Here is a 20,155-nt window from a genome sequence, read left to right on the forward strand (position 1 = left end):
TAAGTATTAGTACACACCTACACACCATAACACAGTAGAATTACTTTATAGGTATGCTGGATCAATAAAAGCTAAACATAATAAAGAGCTGATGATTATCAAGAGGAGGTACTTAGATATACTCAGAGGCATGGTATTCCTCGTAAAATGTGACAGCCTTCTGCTAGATCCCAGTTTGGCTGCCTCTCATATAACATCTGGAGGATACAGAGGGGACCCTTAAAACAAAACCAGGAAAGAAAAACATCAAAGTAGCCACCTGTTCTGAAAAACTGCTACCATGTGTCAGGCATTCACCTGCCAAGGGAGTGGCAGATTTCTCTAGCTTTCCTGCACTGGCTGGTCCTGACACAACAATCAAGGCTCAAGAGTTAATGATTTCCCTCTGGGAAAGGTCCAGGACCCAAACTGCAGGGCTGGGCTCTGTACTTGATCAACACTTGAAACCTTTTATTCATCCAGCCCTCCAACATGAAGCACAGAACCCCTCAGGTGAAGCTTGGAGCACAAGGTCAATATTTTAAGGTTCATTTTTCATTTTCCAGCAGGGTTGGTCCATTTACTGAGCTCTGAAAGCTTCTATCTTGTTATTGCATCAAGGCTGTAACCAGAGCCAGCTGCTGGTCAGAGCCCCAGCAACCTGCACCCTCTGCAACCCTGTCCCTTCAAACCAGCACAATGCCACACCTCACACCCAACCCCAAACCTCCCTCAGTTTGTACCCACGGCTCTATCAGCTGAGGAAAGGGCACAAAGAACTCATCCAGGCTGTGGATCTCACTGTTTTAACATCACTGTTAAACTGCACATTTTGTTGCCTACTTCTTTTCCCTTCAAAGCAGAAGGTTTTGTTTCTAAGGTGCTTTTAAGGCAGATGCTTGTTTACAATTGGTGACTGCTCAGGTAAAAGCGACTGCGACCATTCACAAACCTGTCCTGTTCCAGAGCCTGGGCACATCCATCCAGATTTGATTTCTGGAAAAGCAGCTAGTTCTACCCAGATTTGAATCTCCAGTCTCCCATGAGTGCCTGAAGAAGCAATTCAAAATGCAGTTACAGGATGCAACTGACTATATCTGAGTCTGTTGCTTAAAGAGAAAGTTCTGCTTTTTGCTGCAAGCAACAACTCACAAATTCTCACTAACATGAATTCCATGGGCCAGAAATCTGCTCTGAAAAAATGCTTCCAAGTGACTGATGAGGCTTAAATATTCTCCTGCTCCTGGCACACCTCTTCTTCCAAACAGGTGTATAAAAGCTTCTCTATCTTGCCAAGAGTAGAGAGAAAACAGAAGTTTGACATCACAGTGTTAGAACTTGGAAAGCTTATTGTGACTTGCTCTTTGGCAAAAAAAAACCTCACAGGAAAGCTGCAGTCCCAACCCACTTTGTATTGGCTTCCCCTCCAGTAAGGAACTAGGGCTGAACAGCCAGAGAGGAGCCCCTTCATCCAAACCAACACAGGCAGATCCCCTGGAATCAAGAGAAAAATATAACTATCTTCCCAGTGGGGCTATTTGAGGCAGGCTCCAAATTCCACTCTCCCCATCATCACTTTACCACAGAATTTTTACATCATTCCCCACTTTCTGTCTCCTCTGACTCCACCCATAACTGACACCAGCTGACCCTTCTGGAGGTTTTGTGTCTGGCACTATCCAAGTGCACAAGGCAAAATCACAGGATGCACCAGCAACAAGGGAACTGCTCCACACAACCTGGCTCCATTATTCAAGGTATAAACTCTAGGTAGTTTGTTCACAATATGTACAAAGAGGCAAAACACCAGAAAATATATATATATATATATATCTTCAGCACTTGAAATAACTATAATTGACTGATGAATTGCATTTCTTTTTCCTCATTCATTCATTTTAAATTATTTACTTTCTGCCTATGGTCAGATTCAGACCTTCGAAAGCCCTAGCCATACATAAAGAGCATGGGGAATCTATTTAAACATATTTCCAGGTCTCTGATGTCTCAGTGAAACTGAGCAGGCACAACTACAGCACTCTGAAGGTTCAAAACAAAATTCAGTTACCCAAAAGTGTTAGCAAGTTATAATCAAGGGCCTCACTTTTTGCTGCACTTTGGATTTACAGTAACTGCAACACCTCTTAGCTGCCACAGATACTGCAAGCTCCAAACAGTGAGGATGGAGAAGAACACTGCCACTTGGTGGAAAAAAGGGATAGGAAACATTTGCAACTGCTCCACGTACAAATACTTGCACAGGGATGTTTCATCTCTCCCCAGCCCAAGTGAATTTCTTAACAGCATGGCTGGTGCAGCTGCTCCAGTGCCCCCACAGCCCAGCAGGGCACTGGGCTGCCTCCACAGCTCCACCTTGCCCAGTGCCAGCTGGCTCCACAGCTACGACTTAATATTCAAAAAAAACCTCAAAAGGCCAAAGGAGACAATTCCTTTTTTCACCTGTGTTTGAAGACATCTATTAAGGATAACATGGAAGTCTGAAACAGCTGAGTTTCAGACTCAGTTCAGCTTTGCCTCCCTCCTACTCCTCTCAAATCCTTCATGGCACACTGGGATGGCAGGAACTACATTTTACCTTTCTTTTATATATTTCCTTTAATTCACATTTTCAGCTCTTGCAGAGTTACTATTGCACAGTCCACCAAGATACAAAATGCTTTTCATCTTTAATACATTCATTATTTCTTTGCTTCCTCACCAAAGCTGAAATGCCGCTCTGTGGCCACGTGTGGCTCTTCTTCAGAAGTGCAAAATGCACCTGGACAGCAGCACACAAAACTCACTGAAAGCAAGAGGCTTTTTAACCAAGCCAACATGAAATGTCAGTGACATATTACAGCAGCACCCACACAATTCAGTGGTGAGATTTCTGTCACATATGATTACTCAGATAAGAGCAACTACAGTCTAATTCTGTTCTCACTGCCAGATCTATTCTCCACTGCCCTGAAGTCCTAGAACCCCCTTTCAGAGAAGAGAGAAATGCAACAGGACCTTACTACACAACTTCAAAAACTTGATTTACACCACATTTATCTTCTAAGGAAATCCCATATTTTTATTTCATAGTACACTTTTGAATCCAGCAGTTTTTACAGAAATATCTTGCTAGCATGTTTACCAGGGCAAAAATGCAGAAGGAGAAAAAGAATAAAAGTGAAATACTCCCTTTTCCTTTTTTCCTTCCTTTAAAAAAAAAAAAAAAAAAAAAAAAAACAAAAAAAAAAAAACAACAACCCAACTTCTTTCTTGCAACAAGGAAAGGAGACAATACATTCCATTTCCAAGTGCCTGGGAGCCATTTCACACACTAAGATTTTACCAGCTGCAGTGCAGCTGCCAAGATTTCCAGCTGTGTATAATATAAGAATACTGTGGGACCTAGAAGAAGGTGCTGCTATAAAACTAATTCAAATAGAATAAAATAGCTAAACACATCCATTTGCCTTCATCTTAGCCTATCAAAGCCCGGTGGTAAATCGAATTCTCTACGGAATTTTGCTCTGCAGCACAGTCCTCTGGTTTTCATAGCAGAGTTTAAGGACTGTCTCCATCCTTTAGGAAGCTGCTTTTCATGGGTTAACACAGTTTGGTTTTTAGTTGAAGAGGAACACTAAATTTGGCAAACAGAATTTTGGTGAATGTGAAACCATTAAACTGCTGGATAAAATAAATGCCCTTGCAATTGTTCATCACTTGGCACCCCGACAAACAGGACTGCTTCTACTGAACCTAACGTAAAAAATTTAAACACAGCTGTCTAGAGTTTCAAATGGATTTGGTCTTTTGTCCTCCAGCTTTTAGCCTGATCCATGTCTTGTGTGCTGTTGAACACCTGCTGTTCAGCAGAAACAAGGTGAAATCCCAAGATAAAGATTATTTCAACTACTTATGATAATAGCTATTATCTGGGCATCTTATTTCACTTTTAAAATTTATCTATGACCTTTACAAAACTACTTCATTCAGAAGAACAGAGCTGGAGAGAACTGAATTGATTTTGGTCTTCCATGGTTTCTAAGAGCACAGGATAATTTATTCATTAAGTTGCTCTAAATAAAGAAATTATTCCAACTAACACCGGTCATACAGAATTCTGTACTGGATGCTGCCCCTCCCACATCACTGCAAAACAGGTGAGATGCTGTCAGCAAACTTCACATCTAATGCACAACGTGACCAAATTCATGAAGGCTGACCCTCACTGTGACTCAGCCTGTGATCTGTTAACCACCTTTGGCAGAAGCCAGAACTAAAGTCAGAAACACAGGTTAAAGCTACACAAGGTGTGGAACTAACTACAGATCACAAATGAACACCAAGCCATGCTGTTAAGACTTACTCCTCTTGTACTGAGCTCCCCCACCACCACCAGACCACACTTTCAAATACCTTTAGGTCACCAGCCTCAGGTTTTTCAGTCTCTGAATCGTCATCTTCCTACAAGACAAGAATTTACAGGATTAAGCTTAAAGAGCAGGCCTGGCAAGTAACTGAACTTAACAGCAAAGGGCATTCAGCAGCCCAGCAGTAGTCCAAAACACTTTCCATGGAGGGTAGTTTTGCCCCACCCACTCAACCAGAAAACAAATCCTACAGTCAGGGGAAGAAGTGTTTGTTTAGTTCTGGGGTTTTTGTAGGCAAAAGCATCACTCAGTAGCAGCTGTCCCTACAAAACTCATGCAGCTCTGGAATACTCAGAATTAGACAACAAGAAGCAGCAGAACTGGGGAGAAAAAAAGCATTTGTCCTTTGATAATTCTGTCCCCTCCAGTTGGCAGGTGGTGATTGAAGAGCCTCTGTTCAACAGTACCCACAGAAAAAGCAGCCTTTGCAAGACCTGTGAGAGTCCCAAGCATCAGCAACATACACAGGACACACAGCTGGCCTGGCACCAAACCAAACATGCAGGCTTGGACAGGGTCTGGCCTAGCACCAAGTTCCAGGGATCCAGCAGACACAACTTCCTCGCAGGTGCTGTGAACCTCCACAAAAGGGAACACTGACAAATTTCAGGTAACAGTCTCCATTTTTTAAAAATGTATTTTATGAACCAGAAATAAACCAAAGAACTGGGGGAACTTCTGCCCTGTGAGAACTCAAAATACTGAGCACAGCATTGTGTGAAAATCCACACCAGGTGAGCTGGAAGCTCTGGTTTGGTCCCCACTGGCAGCCAACCTGCTGTCCCCTCACTGGGTATCCTTCAGGTACCCATGTTTGTAGACATAAACACATACTCTGGGCTTAAAACAAGTTTGAGGAGCAGAAAGTGTTTTTCATGCTCACATAACTCTGCAAAATGGTTTTTCTTCCAAACTTTCCCACAATTTTCAATGTCGGCCCCAAAACATGAACTTGGTGTTTCAACTTCAAAAAGGGAAACAAAAGAAAAAGCAAAATGAAAGGTGCAACTGAGAGGAAGAGTTTACAAAGAATTGCCCACCTCAAAGTATTGGCACATGAGCCAGTTCTGACAAGGCAAGCTAGAGACTGACCACACAGTAATGTCATTAAGTTTTAATTGACTGAATTAAGATGCCTCTCTTACAGATGTGAGACAAAAACTCCTTCACTTCCAGCTTCCCTTTCTGAAAGATGCACATATGACAGTAATTCAGTCCAGACTGTCAAAAGTTAATTACAGTGAGTTTGTAACTAGAAAAGAACCAACTAACTTAGTATTTACCACAAATGAGATTGCTCTCCCTTCTATTTATTATATAGGTAAAAGTGATTTTCATCAAAGCAATAGTGAGTTGAATTATCCATGTCGCAGACAATAACTAAAACAGCTCTCAAAAACTTTTGACCTAGCAGGGAGTAACAACATTAGCAAAGCAGCATTACTGAGAACTGGCTTTGAATAAAGACAGAGGCTTTTCAGTCACTGTTAACAGTAGTTAAAACACCCACTGGGTTGTACAGAGCAAAGCACAGGATAGCCTGAGCCCACCTCATCCTGCTTTCTCAAAACAACTCATAACCCCCATGAGCTACCAGCACAAGCAATGCCAAGGAAGTTTTCAAGTCTGCTCAGACTATATTTAATGGGAAAATTAAAAAAAAAAAAAGAAGTAACTTGTGCAACGTGCACTGTAACCACAAACCTGTGCAAGATCCACTGGCTGACACCAGAGTGATTGACTGATTGTCATTTCCTGAACAGCAGCTGATGATGGACAGCTGCACCAAAAGCTGTGTATGCAACAAAGCCACTTGATTTACAACCCCCTTACAATGCTAACTAAACACAGGTGACCTTGGCAAGCACCTGGATCACACACAGGGCTTCCTTTGAACTAGAGAGACCTCACTGAAACAGAGTCTAGAAGAGCTGGATATAAAAAGAAGAATCACTGAAGCAGTAAAAAAGCTTCGCTGCTTTGCTAAGGGAGACACCAGGGGCAACAGAACAGAACTTAAAGCAAAAACAAGAGACTGAGAAATTTCTTGGCTGCTACTTGGGCAGACAGATGGCAGAAAACAGTGTCTCCTAAGAGACTGACTTAACACACAAAGCAGATTTCAGTGAGGAAAAGTTACACGAGTACCCCTGGTTTTTTGGCTATGTTGTAGAAGAAAGGACTGGAACAGGGAGAAGATAAGACAGTGGTAAGAAAAAGAGTAATGGTAAGAAAGAAGATGAGAACTTTCCCTTTTCCCCTCCAAACTTATTATTTCACTACCTCAGACCCAGGGCAGATCAACACATCCTTCTGTGTGATGCACCTGCATTCACACACTGTGAGCTCCGTGCCCTGTCCCCCCACACTGCTGTTATCTCAGAATTCAGGTGACATCAGACGTGTGCCATGGACCTGACAGACAAAAGCCACCCACATGTAGACAGGACACTGTTACATCAAGGTGACCTGATGCAGCGAGTGGATTGAGCTACACACAAAAGAATAATTTAAGACAGGACAGAATTTTATTCTTTTTAATCCACCAGCTGACGGTGTGGTACTCTAACAAGGTTCTTATATGTCAATTCTGTTTAAAGAATAGCTTTTATTTGGAGCAGCTGTAACAGCCTTTTTCCCATAAAAGAGCCCAACGACACCAACACAGTAACGAGCAACACGAGCTGCGCCAAGCTGCTGATGGGTTTCAGGGCAAATGCTTTCTACTTGAAAACAAAGTGGAAACGAGTAGGTGGAAAGTGCTGAAACCCACACCAAGAGTCAGATATTCCGGGTTCCATCACGGGGTTTTTATTTGAAAGAGAAAAGCCTCTACAATCTGTGCAAGGGGTCAAGACAAGCTCCCGGAGCAGGGAGGTACTTACTGACTGCCTGCTGTTCTCATCGTCCTCCTCTTCGTACCCTTCCTCGTCCCCATCCAGCCGGGTAAAGTCATCTTCTCCGTACCCAACTGAGACCAGGCCTCCTTTCTCTCCTAAAGAGGAAGAGAAAAGGAAAACGATGAGGAAAGTCGGGGTGGCAGCGTGCGGGGCCTTCCCTTCACATAGGGGAAAGCGCCAGGCCGGCGCGGGCAGCGCAGGGGAACCCTGGCGACCCAGCCCGCCGCCTGTCCCGGCCCCCTGCCCGCCCTCACCCGTGGGCGCTCCCCCATCGCTCCCCGCCGTGCCGGCCTCGCTGTCCGACTCCGGGTCCGAGTCTTCGGCATAAACCGCCAGCGAGGAGAGAACGCTGCGCTTCGCCGCCGCCATCTTCCGCCTCCGCCAGGCGCACTTCCGGCGCGCGGGGATGACGCGCCGGCGCTGTCACCATGGCAACGCCGCCCTTCTTCCGCCCTCAGCGGGCCAACGACGCTCCGGGGGAATCCCGCCCTCACAGCCAGGGGAGAAACTGCTCGGGGAGCTTACGGCCGGAGGGGAAAACCCTCAGCGAGGCGGAGCGGAGCGTCTCGGAGGAGGAGAGGGGATGAAAAGTGCGCGGGCTGGCCCTTTAATTGAACTTTTGACGTCATTTTGTGGCGCCGCGACAGCACCTGCCGGGTCTGGAGCGAGCGCGGAGGGTGGGGGCCGGGACAGGCGGGGGTTGGACAGGGGACACGGGGGGTGCAAGGACACGGGCTCTTGGGAAGGAAGGGGGTGGGTGAGAAGGAGCCGCCTGCCCCCACATCCCCCGTCCATGTGGGGTGCGGGGGGTTTGGTGGGCACTGAGCCCCCCCCCGCTACGAGCTCTCTCTGCTGTGCCCCGTGGGGAGGGGGCTAACCCAGAGTTAACACGTTGTGGCCCTCTCCAGTGAGGGGGTCTGGATGAGCATCCCTGAGAGACCCGAAGAAAGGAGGGTTGTGGCGGGGAAGCCCTGGAGGAGGTGGTGCAGGTGGCAGGGGTCGGGGCAGGCCTCGGGCAGAGGAGGGTGGCAGCGTCTGTGTCTAGCTCCGGTTCCCGTGCCGTTCGCAGCATCCTTAGGATGAGCGGGAAGGCTCCCCCGGGCCTGGAGGGCAGGGTCCAGAAAACACTGCAGAAGGTCTTCGGGTTCGAGTCCTTCAAGACTTCCCTGCAGGAAAGTGCGACCATGGCTGTGGCGAGAGGTGAGGCTCGGCGTGGGAGACGTGTGGAACACGGCTGGGTGTCCATCCCCGTGTGGGGGTGATACCGCAGGAGCTGCTGTTGTGTCTGCTGTGAGCAGACCTCACCTGCTCTGTGAGTGCCCAGCCCTCCACACCCTCCTCTGCTCTGAGATGGTTTTGGTGGCCCAGGCCCAGGAGCACATGCTGCACACGAGCTCTGCATCTTCTCCTGTCATTTGTTTTGTAACACCATTTTTGCATCATCCACAGAAATGGGAAATGGGAAAGTGTGGAATTGTTGGTGTCTTTTCTAGTTGCCTCCTCAACCTGCCAGCGTGTTCACGGTCAGATGACATCAAACCTGTTAACATTTTCAGAGTAAAACTGTCCTTATGTTAAAGACAATACCAGTAGAGGACTTGATTCCTTGGCATAGCTGAGATCCTCAGAATCATGGGGCCATTATCAGAAACATTTCTGTGCTGGTGTTGACACATGCCCCAACAGCCAGCTGGGGGTGAATAGGCAGCTCCCACAAACAAGCTGCCAGCTCCCCCAGCAGCTCTCTCAGTGTGAATCAGAACAGTGCCCAGTTCAGTTTCCATCTATCACCATTCACGGTTGACAACAGACCTGTCAGAAGTGGGATTCTGTGTGCAACCTATTAACCTGGTGTCACTGGCACCTTCCTGGCTTGAACTGAATCCTGGTTAGTGCAGGAGCAGTCACTCACTGTAGGGTATTACCACTGTGGTTGAGATTTCCAGCTCCTGTTTCATGTGAGGGGCCTTTCTGGGATAAACTTTAAGAGGATGTGGTGAAGTTCTGTCATGGGTCTGGTAATGTGGTAAGTGGAGGTCTGTAAAATGAGTGAAAGCAGCTTTTCTGGAGGAGATTCAGCATGAATAACTTCTCTTTATCTTGGTTTCTGTGTATCTTCTGGTACTTTTGTACAGCTGCCTCTAAATGTTTACAAAGCAATCTGAGGTTCTTTGGAGGAAACCACTGCTGGCATGCAAAGCATTGCTGTGCTTTTAGAACTAAACTGGAGTGTTTTGTTGCTACACCACCTGGTACATGCACACATGTGCTGTGTCTGCCCACCCCTCCAGCCCGAGCCCCAGGAACTCAACACCACTCAGAGGCCTTGAGATTTCTTCTGTTGTTTTTGCAGGAGAGAAGGATGTCTTTGTGTGCATGCCCACAGGGGCAGGGAAATCCTTGTGCTACCAGCTTCCTGCAGTTCTGGCAGTGGGCATCACCATTGTCATTTCACCTCTGATTGCATTGATTCAGGTAACTGTCTCCTGTTAGCTGGGGAGTAGCAGTCAGGGAATGGGTTGGGAGACTCTGGAGGCACAGCAGCTGCCCTCTTGTCTTTCTGCCCATGAATCTCTGCTGCTGACCTGCCTCTGGATTCTCTTGATGTCTCAGTGTGCTTTCCTTACCCTGGGATAGGTGAAGACAGCAGAGTATCTCTGGTATGATAGTTCGCATTTCTCTAAAAGGATGGTTTTGCCTTTAATAATAATGTGGTTTTTATAACTGGGCCCTTCTCCATTTTCTCTAGACATAAGCATCAAAGCAGAGTAACTCAAATGCACCAAAAGACACGTCTTTCCCCAGAAAAAACCCTTACACTTTACCTATAAAGTAATAACTCCAGGAATTATGAAGTTGCCTCTGAAGGCATCAAAATGTCTTTTTGTTGCAGTCAATCTATGATGGGAAGAAGCTGGTTTAGCAGAGCTGCTCCATGAGCACTTTCATACGTGAGACTTTTTTTCCTCTAGTTTGCCTTTTCTACTGTTTCATCATGTGTTGGGAGCAACAATTCCCTGTAAAAGCAGCTGTAGCATTGCCTAGACTTGTGTAGACCATTAGCACTGAGCGACATCTGGTGCTGCAAGCTGCTGGTTTGGGATTTGTTATTTGTGGGATTATTTTAACTCCTTTACAGTCTCACTGTAATACATGTTAAGAATCATAGCAGGCTCGGTGATACTTCTCAGAAAGATACTATAAAGAGTGAATTTGTTCCAAGTGTGAGGATTACTGATTTAACTCCAGCATGGGCAGCATTAGTGAAATGGAGGTTAAGATACAGCATTGATAAGAGAGTCACAAATAGGTTGAGATGGGCCCGATGAGTCTTAGGGGAAAGAGCTGGAGTAAAGATCCAGAATCTTCCCACCAAGCCCTGAGAAGGGGTTGCTGTGCCTGAAATGATAATGATGTATTTTAGTGTTGCCAAATTTCAAGAGTTCAGCTTGTGCAGTTCATTGTAGGGAAGGCTGAGGGGTGACTGTGAACCATAAACAGAAACAGACATTAAATCAATGACTGAAACCAGATATTGAGTAAAATAATGAGATACCTGTTTTTCAGGACTCTTCATTTCCTGAAATGCCAGGTGCTAGTCAAATGCAAGTGAGCAGGGGACCGGAAATGAATTTGTATGGCCAGTGTTCATCTGGATTTGATGCCACGTTTTCTGCTTGGTTTTCATGACACAATTCTCATCCATGCAGTGGTGATTTGCTTGATCCTTGTACTTTGTCCTGTCTCAGTTGTGTTAGGACATCCTTCAGTTATTTTGGCGTGAACTGCTCCCTGTTCTTGCAGGGTAGGAGTGTTCATTTTCCATCTGTGACAACTCCATAGTGTAAATACTCGGCATGTTCAGGTCACAGTGCCTGTGATGAGTTGTTTTGCACAGATCCCTGCTAGTGTTCCCTAGAAGCAAAAAGACTGTCTTAAAGTGAATGGATGCACAAAAATGCAGTTGAATGTAAGAGCTGGATGGAGCTCACAGGTGAAGAAAAAGACATCTAGAACTGAGGTTGTAATTAACAGGACTGTATCTATGTGTTGTCCTGGAATTTGATCCAGGAGGTGGAAGCTGGGGCCTGAGTCTCTGTAGTAATCTTTCTTGGTGCTGGTGACTTTCTTTATTCCCATTTGATTTTCATTTCTGTTTTGTATTTACTTTAGGATCAAGTGGATCACCTCCTGGCTTTGAAGATCAAAGCCTGCTCTCTGAACTCCAAACTGACTGCCCAGGAGAAGAAAACCATCCTGGCTGACTTGGCAAGTGAGAAGCCTCAAGTAAAGCTCCTGTACATCACCCCGGAGATGGCAGCTGCCTCTTCCTTCCAGCCAACACTGAACTCCCTGGTGTCCAGAAACCTCCTGTCCTACCTGGTCATTGATGAAGCTCACTGCGTGTCCCAGTGGGGACACGACTTCCGCCCCGACTACCTGCGCCTGGGCTCGCTGCGCGCCCGCATCCCCCACACCCCCTGCGTTGCCCTGACTGCCACTGCCACCAAGCAGGTCCAGGAGGACGTGGTGGCAGCGCTGAAGCTCAAGCAGCCGCTTTCCACCTTTAAGACTCCTTGTTTCAGATCTAACTTGTTCTATGATGTGCAGTTCAAAGAGCTCCTGACCGATCCGTACGCCAACTTGAAGGATTTCTGTCTGAAGGCACTTGAAGTGAAGGGCGCCACTGGGGTAGGTTTTACCTTTAGGGAAGAAAAGTAAATTGGAAAAAAATCTTCCTTAATGGTCCCTAACCTTCTAGGGCTTAGTGGGGTCTGTGGCAGGAAAGGAGGAGGTCCCAGGAAGGAAAGTGCTCGTGTGTATTTTCTAAGTCCTCTAAAAGTGCACACATATTTTTTTTAGTTCCTCCAAAGCAGGTAGAATGTAAAGGCTGTGTTCCTGTCAGAGGTGTCCTCAGAAGGGGGTTAGTCTAAAAAATTGATTAGGAATACAGAGCAAGCATTTCCACTTGGTTTGTCACATCCTCCGTGACCACTGTGTGTTTGTGTTCTGCTCTTCTAGTGTGGTGAGGGTGAGCAGAAGCATTTGAAGTGTTGAATTTCCTGCTCTAACGCTAATTCTCAAAACTCTCTGCATCTCGGCTATAACCTCTGCACCCGGCTGTGTTTGTGAGATGCTTCTTGCCCTGTGTCTACCAGGAGGATGAGGGGCTGTGTTTGCAGCTTTGTTTGACTTCAGGCAGTGTCCTGGCCTTTGTCTCCTGGCTCCCAGGTGTACTCCGGCTGTGGCATTGTGTACTGCAGGATGAGGGATGTGTGTGACCAGCTGGCCATTGAGCTGAGCTACCGAGGGCTGAAAGCCAAGGCCTACCATGCAGGTACTGGAGTCTGCATCTCTCACTAGCTGGGAGAACTGAACTCTGCCACCTGGGTTGGGGCTACCTAGAAAAGAGCTTTCTAGGCATGCTCTGCACTCTGTGTGATGCTCACACATCGGGTCTGTGAGGTAAGTGCAGGCCCTTCACCGCAATGGCATTCCCTCCAGAAATGTTGGTTTTGTAGGATCTTTCATGGCCTGAATATAACAACTGCTTTTATCCCAGGTGGGGAGCTAGATCTTTTCCTTTGGAATAAAAACAGATGTTGCTGACTTCTGCTTGTTTAAACACTGGGAAGAGAGGCGTGTGTACATCAGTCAGTTTTAGTGAGGGAATTGGCCTGCCACGGGGGAATGGATGAGAAAGAAAACCCTCTTGTTTCTTTCCTTCTTGCTTTTTTGGGGTTTTTTTTTGTTTGTGGTTTCATGGTTGTGTTTTTGTTTGGTTTGTTTGGTTGGTTTTGGGGTTGTTTGGGTTTTTTTGGTTGGTTGGGGTTTTTTGTTTGTTTGTGAGATTTTTCTGGCTGTGCTTTTTTTTCTTTTTTTTGGGTGGGGGTTGGGGTTTGTTTGTTTTGTGTTTTTGTGGTGTTGTTTACTTTCTTTTCTTTCCCAGGGCTCAAGGCAGCTGACAGGACTTCTGTCCAGAATGAATGGATGGAGGAGAAGATCCCTGTCATTGTTGCAACCATCAGTTTTGGAATGGGAGTAGACAAAGCAAACGTCAGGTGTGTGAGGCTGGGTATTGTGCACCATCAGAGACTGAAACCTGAGCAGGGGGAGGGAAAAGTCTCCCGCTCTGTTACCTAATACACCTGACTCCACTGCCTGATAAACACTTGCTTAAACCAACAAAACCAGTGCTGGAAGATTTTTTTCTGAGAAACAGCAAAACCAAACCTCGGAGGGCTTTGTAAAAACGTTAAACACAAGGCAGCAGAGCTTCTCTTTGCCAGTCATCCTCAAAATCAAGAAAATTGGAGGAATGCTTTTCTGCCACACCCTCCAGGGTTTCAGAAATCCACCTCAGTGCAATCACAGCTGTCTCTTTCACTCCTCTTAGTGCAATAGCTGTTGTTTAAAAGCAGTGGAAAGAAAATCTGTACCTAAAATAATTCATCCACCCTCTATTAAAATAGTCAGAGCCAGCTGTTTTTGGAGATCTCTTGCAATGCAATGGAGAAAAAATAGCCCTTCACAAATGGCAATAACCATATAAAAATATAGCTCCAGTCCAAGGACAGGAACTTTGCACATGGTTTCCATTCCTGCTCCTCTGAGACTGCTGTTCCCATAAGCGCTGTGTGTTAGAATTCCTGCCCTGCTATATGGCTGTGCTGAGTTATTATTGTGATCACTTACGAGAGGGATGATTCAGGTACAGCTCAGACAACACCCACAACAGACCTGATCCTTAAAATCCACGTACAGAAGTTGCTCTGAATACTGTGAGAGAAGGGCAGGATATCACTGAGCCAATCCCATCAGTTCACAGCTGTGCCATCCCTCTGCCTGTGTCACTGTGCTGCCAGGAAACAGGATCCCATAGCAGTGACAATTTTACTCCTTGATGCATCTTTCCAAACGGAGAAGTGAGGAGTCTCCTAGGGCATGAATTAATGATCTGCTGAAGCCACTCTGCCCTGTCCAGTGGCCATTAAAAAAGGCAAAGAGTAACTGAAATGCATAGGGCTGACTGAAAGTGAAATATAGCTGAAATATGCTTGTAATCTGGTTAGTTTACAATGAATGGAGTTAGAATTACTCTTTACAGGATTTTTTAAAAAATAACTTAAAGAACATTATACCCAAGGCTAGTTAATGAGGCACTACTGCTTAGCCTTCGCTCTGTTTTGGTAGATTTCTGAGTATTCATGCATATGTTATCAAATAAGATCAGGTCTGACAACTTCTGGAGGTGACTCTGGAAGTGGACAAAAGGGAAAACAGACGTACTGTCACACTTTTTTTCTGATGGAATCTGCTCCTCTCTCTTCATTGTTAATTCAGTTCTGCTTAAAATAATTTATCAATTTCTTCAGCAAACTTCCTGATGGGGTTTAAACCAGCAGGGCTCTGATGCTTCCTGCTTGGCCTGTTCCTGGTCTGTTTGTGTTTGAAGAAACACATTTGCTTGTTATTCTCATTTAATCTTTAGCTACACCCATATGCATCATACCTGCCCTTGGGTCTTGCTGGCTTTGAGGAAGATTTGAAAACATTGGCAGCATTACTGTGCTGTCCAATTCTCAAAACAGGTATAAGTGGAATTGCTGAATAGTCAGGTACAAGCAGGTTTAAAGCAGTCTTGCAGTGCTGTGTTGAAAACCTTCCTGCAGAGATTACATAAAATTTAGTAATGATTCTATAGTCATATTTGCTGGTTAGGAATGTTGCCTTCATTTGAGAAGCACGGTGAGGTTGAATTTCCCATGGAGATTTTGGTTACGTGTCTTTTTAAAGTAAAGTATTTAAAAATGTGTTTTGTAATGCTGCAGTTGTGTCCCACAAAATAAATACAACTTTTTTATTAGTGCTGTATTTTATGGTAAAACCTCCCAAACTCCTTAATTCAGTGTCTTTATTCTCAGTCTTCATTGCTGCACAGTTGTATGCATGTTTGGGATACTCACGTGCTCATTCTTTTCCATCCATTTGGAGTGGCATCCTGCTCACATGCTGTCCAGGTGCATTTGTTTTCATACAGCTCTGTTGCTTTCCATGTCTTGTGTGTTAACAGGACTAAAACTTCAGTGTGCAAATTCTCTTGCTGTGCTCCATCCTCTTTTATGTTTTGCTGCCCTGGTTTTTTGCTGTTGTTGATGTCAACAGACACCACACTGGTGTGTGCAGTGCTCTGAGAAATCTGCAGTCTCATGCTCCCTATTTTACCACATGCAGATTTGTTGCCCACTGGAATATTGCCAAGTCAATGGCTGGATATTACCAGGAGTCTGGCAGAGCTGGGAGAGATGGAAAACCATCCTGCTGCCGCCTCTATTACTCCAGGAATGACCGGGATCAAGTCAGCTTCCTGATCAAGAAGGAGCTCTCTAACATCCAGGTGAGAGCTGCAGAACAGCACCCACCTGCCTGGATACACCTTGGCTCTGGTCTGGTTTGCCTGCAGTAACCTCTGAATATGAAAAGATGAAATTAAGTTTTCTGAGTGTGGAACTGTGTGGAGCCCCATTTCAAGGGACAACAGAAGGAAGGGAAGCAGGGAAGGAAAAGGCTGCCAGAGCCAGCTCTGTTTGAGAGGAATGGGTGAGCAGAAGCTGGACCTGAGACAGGGAGGTGTTTGTAGCTGTTTGCCATGTAGCTCAGAAGGCTTGGATTTGATCATTGCCAGAGTTACTCTATTTGTGTATATTTAAATTGAAGACTACAGTTCTTTGTCCCATCAACTTTCAGGAAAAAAAAGGCACCTTAAAAGAATCTGACAAAGCTGTGATGACAGCTTTTGATGCCATTGTGAACTTCTGCGAGGAGCTGGGGTGAGTGCATTTCTTTCAAACACCACTGTTAAATCTGGGGAAAATATCCCCTGTTCTTCCAAGAAACTGTTATGGCTGAGATCCTGCATGTGTCCCTGAGAAATCTCTCGTCACTCCCACCTCTGAGTTAACTGAGATGTTGGTCTTGGAGTCTGACCAACTCAGGGGGATGTTTAACTTCTCTGGTGATGCATTTTACAATAGTCTATCTTCGATGATGTGTTGATTTAGTTGCATTTGCTTTTGTTTTGACTCTTCTCCTTCATTAAAACACCCCTCTCCTTAAGGGGGTAAACAGAAAGATATGGGATGGAAGCATTTAGATTTAATGTTTCTCTAAATCTCAGTGTCTCCACTCTGCAAAGTGTCTGTGATTCTCACTGACCTTAGAAGGACCTGATGGTGCTTAGAATGTTTCAGAAACAGGCTCAAATTATGGATGTGCCCAATCTAAATGCAGACTAGCAACCACAACATGCCTTGTTCAGGTTTAGTTCATGCCTTGTATGCTGTAATTGTACTAATTGCTGTTCTATGCTGGTTAAAACATCAAAGCTCTAATTTTGCCAGGAAGAGAGCACTGTATGTTCACTAACTGAAAATGGAATTGTGTGTCATGCTTACAAGTTCTTCATTTTGTTTCATTTTTCACATGTGGGTCTAGGACAGCTTTTTCAGCATGAATGTAACCCGTGCTGCTTTTCTGGTGCCTTGGTGAGAGTGTTCTCTCCTTGTCAAACGTTTGTTTGGCAAACAGATCCTGGGTTTATGGGATAGTCTTGCTCGTACTGAAGTGTGGCACAACACCAAGCCCTGGGGCACTTGAAGGGGCGCTTTTTTACCCAAAGTCAAGGTGATGTTGGGAGGTAGCTGCTGGGAGGCTTCTTCTAAGAATTTGATCCACTTGTCTGAGGAGCTCTGCTCCTTCTAGGGTGTGTTCCCAGCTCACAGATGGCTGTTGTGGCTGGGTTTTATATAATCATGGAATGGTTTGGGTTGGAAGAGACCTTAAAGTTTACCTAGTTCAATCCCTGCCAAGGGACACTTCCCCCTAGGCCAGGTTACTCCAAGCCCCATCCAACCCATCCCTTCCAAGGGATGAGGCATCCATAACTTCTCTGGGCAACCTCTGCCAGTATCTCACCACCCTCAAAGTAAGAATCTGAGTAAGGGAATATCACTGACCTAATTAGAAATCACTGACCTAATTTGAAATCACCCCTCCCAGACTTTTTCTTCCCTTACTCAGCTTGATCCATTCTTCCAGCTGTATATCATGGGATTGCAGCACCCCTGCCTGGCTTCCCTGCTCATAACTCTACAGGAAACTGAGGTGCTGTGGAAAGCAAAGCAAAGCCACGTTGCATTTATTTTTTACATACTGAATGAATACAGTTCTACTCACTATCCAAACAGTGAAGGCAAACCTCAAAGTCTGACCTTGCAAGGTTATAAATAAGAACAAATAAAGACAGACTGTGTACTGGCAAGCGAGTTTTTGCATAGTGTATTTGGGCTCGAGTGTGACAGGGGAACAATGGTCTAAACTGCTTTTAGAGAGTGGGTTCAGACAAAGCTTTCAATGGCCAGAGTTTTCTGTTCCTCTTTTGCAAGGTGAGAAAAAACCCAACCCACATAGCTGCAGAAGTAGAACATATCTTTATCAGCTTTAGGTGGTGGCTGACCATTTGCCACCTCTAGCTGGTGGTTTTGCTTGAAAGATGAAAATCAGAGACGAGTTTACGTTGGTATTTGGTGAATGTTGCAGTTCTTGAATCCAGACAGCTTCATTTATTGAGCTTGCTGTAGCCTGCAGAACAACTTGCTGGCATTGGGACATTGCTCTTGATGCAGGAGAGAAATAACCAGCCAGGGAGCGAGATGAAAGTTTTCTGTGAACAACACCATCAAGCTGTACCCAGGCTGGTTCTTGCTCAGCTGTACCAACTCTTGTGTCCCTGCTTTGCGGTTTATGAGCCGCCCCGTTTGTACCTTGGAGATGTGCAGCACCCAAAGATTGCAGCAAATAAAATGAGAGCAATAAAAACAAGACAGAAGATGCCAATCACCACCAGTCCTCCAAGAGCCCAGTCACTTGTTGAAATGAGTTTCGTTAGGTCTTCCAGAACTGAGGGTGCCTCTTGCTCTAGTGACATGCTGGCTTCCACCCTGCTGGGGCCAGACAACAACAGGGTCAGGTGTTGTATTCTCTCCGTGCCCTCAGCCATACCCCCAAAACCAGTGCAGGTATGCATCCCCCTCCAAAAGGAGGGTCACTCTTCACAGAAATGGGAGCATAAACCAGAGGAAATACAGCTGAGACTGGTTTAACAGTCAGACCTATGGAGATGTAAAGAGGAAAAGCGGCTTGCTCTATAGCATTTTGGCACTTGAGATTTATTTTAATCACAGCTTATCAATATTTTAAATAATGCAGTGTCTCTCCAGCGTGTTCAATATGAGCCCTTTGTCAGCTGTACAGCCTATCCATGAAAGACAAGTATTCAGTGGGAGAAATTCCTTGATACCATTGGAAAGGTCTCTGAAAGGGAGAGTTGGGGGCTTAAACTCTGAGGACACAATGGAGATTAAATTAACACTTACTTAAAGACAAACAAGCAAAAAACCCCACCAATAATAAGTGAAGATCATGTACAACTTGTTTCTCCCATGGGGCTTAGAATAGTCCAATTACCTTAAAAAGGGTGTCCTGCTAATGGAGTTTGCTTTAGTAATGGTTTCTGTTACTCTGCAATAGAAGCATAAATTTTCCTCCCACAAGGAGGTCCAGTAGTAATTTAAACTGGGACCTCAGTGAGTTCTACACACTTGCTCTTTCACTGATACTTTAAATAATGACTTGGCTGTCAGCTTTCTAAAGAACATTCAGCATCTCTTCGTGAGCATCTTGTGGTTTTACTAAAGCTTCCTTGATTCTCAAGGGAAAGAATGGAACATTTCTCACACTTTCTTGCAAATGTGACTATGCAGATGTAATACAGGAAGAGATATTGATTATTTTTGAAAATTTGCTTGACTTGCTGCCTCTTATGTCTGTATCCTGAATACTCAAAGAAAAAGAATTACTCCTGTAACTCCAGTTTGCTTCATTCTCAGCAAGCTGGATTTTACTGGAAGCACAAGCTCACACTTGCTGAAGTTTTTGTTTCTTTCTCAACAGCCAGATTTATTCAGTTCATTATTTGTTTTCTGGATAGGTGGTAGATCACTGTGCACAGTCTTTAACCAGCCAGCACATGGGACATTGAAGCTGTTCTGGATTCCTTTGTCTTCAAAAAGGAGGCAGCCTAGATATAAGTTTCACAGACCCAAAGGCAGAAATCCTGTAGGACTGCACACCCCAGGAAGATCCTGTCTCTTTTGTTAACTGCAGTTCACCTCCCAGAATAGGAGAGCTCTATGACATTTTATAAATACCTGAAGCTGTTGTGGTTTGCAGTAGGTTCTTCCTCTGTTGTCTCCTCTTCACCCCTCCAAGAGATCTTGGCCTGTGGTGAGGGTCCCCTTGCTGGACCTGGAGACTTGTAGAGGTAGCCTGGAAGTTGCCTCTTTGGGCTGCAGTAAATGATTAACAGCTGATTTTTCTGCAAAGGTGTGGCTAATCTAATCAAATCAAAGCCCTTGAACCCAACTAAAAAGTCTTAATTCAATTGTTCCTCAGACATTTCTTCCTCTTCATGGCTTTATCCACTCCTACAGCTGTTGCAGTGCTTGTAAAGGCCCACTGTGGCCTCTGTCTGGGGCAAGCTGCAGGATGTGGTGGAGAGAAGAGGGCTGTGTTTGCTGCATCCTGACTGGATCTGTGTTGCAAGCTCCAGTAGGAGACTGGAGTGAGACTGTCAACAGGGCTGCCCTGTAGTCCAAAATTCATCCTGACAGTTTAGGTGAATAAACCCATTCCAGAGCCTCTCACTGCTATGAGCTGCAATAAAACTCTCTATCACTTTCCTGTCTGGAGAAGACCAGAGGGATGGTGCTGGAAAGAGGAGGGAGAGGA

The 20,155-nt window shown here is 45.2% G+C and overlaps 2 protein-coding genes and 1 long non-coding RNA gene across 8 annotated transcripts in view; 1 reads left to right on the forward strand and 2 right to left on the reverse strand.

The window, feature by feature from the left end:
• SAP30BP (SAP30 binding protein) overlaps positions 1–7,720 on the reverse strand; it is a 29,776-nt gene extending 22,056 nt beyond the window's left edge. Inside the window, exons 1-3 of one of the 2 annotated variants that reach the window (XM_040081990.2) lie at positions 7,561–7,720; positions 7,292–7,401; positions 4,393–4,440 (exon numbers count right to left, since the gene is read on the reverse strand). In XM_040081990.2, coding sequence (XP_039937924.1) covers positions 4,393–4,440; positions 7,292–7,401; positions 7,561–7,675 — 273 coding nt within the window. In that variant the 5' untranslated portion in view covers positions 7,676–7,720. The remainder of the gene's footprint in view (positions 1–4,392; positions 4,441–7,291; positions 7,402–7,560) is intronic. The other variant, XM_040081991.1, reaches the window with a different exon arrangement.
• Positions 7,721–7,728: 8 nt separating this feature from the next.
• Positions 7,729–20,155, forward strand: part of RECQL5 (RecQ like helicase 5) — a 37,786-nt gene continuing 25,359 nt past the window's right edge. For 2 of the 5 annotated variants that reach the window (XM_040081988.2, XM_040081985.2), the window contains exons 1-8: positions 7,729–7,896; positions 8,376–8,506; positions 9,660–9,781; positions 11,480–11,998; positions 12,539–12,644; positions 13,257–13,368; positions 15,542–15,704; positions 16,055–16,137. In XM_040081988.2, the coding sequence (XP_039937922.1) occupies positions 8,386–8,506; positions 9,660–9,781; positions 11,480–11,998; positions 12,539–12,644; positions 13,257–13,368; positions 15,542–15,704; positions 16,055–16,137 (1,226 nt within the window). In that variant the 5' untranslated portion in view covers positions 7,729–7,896; positions 8,376–8,385. Of the gene's footprint in view, positions 7,897–7,917; positions 7,984–8,375; positions 8,507–9,659; positions 9,782–11,479; positions 11,999–12,538; positions 12,645–13,256; positions 13,369–15,541; positions 15,705–16,054; positions 16,138–17,404; positions 17,619–20,155 lie in introns of those variants that run through there. The other 3 variants (XM_040081989.1, XM_040081986.2, XM_058422956.1) reach the window with 2 other exon arrangements.
• LOC120761103 (uncharacterized) lies at positions 17,778–19,926 on the reverse strand. Its single transcript, XR_005703554.1, has 2 exons — positions 19,576–19,926; positions 17,778–18,309 (listed from the first exon to the last, which is right to left on the reverse strand). It is a non-coding gene; the product is annotated as an uncharacterized LOC120761103 (long non-coding RNA).

Source organism: Hirundo rustica, chromosome 18 (assembly GCF_015227805.2).
Source record: "Hirundo rustica isolate bHirRus1 chromosome 18, bHirRus1.pri.v3, whole genome shotgun sequence".
Taxonomy (NCBI): domain Eukaryota; kingdom Metazoa; phylum Chordata; class Aves; order Passeriformes; family Hirundinidae; genus Hirundo; species Hirundo rustica.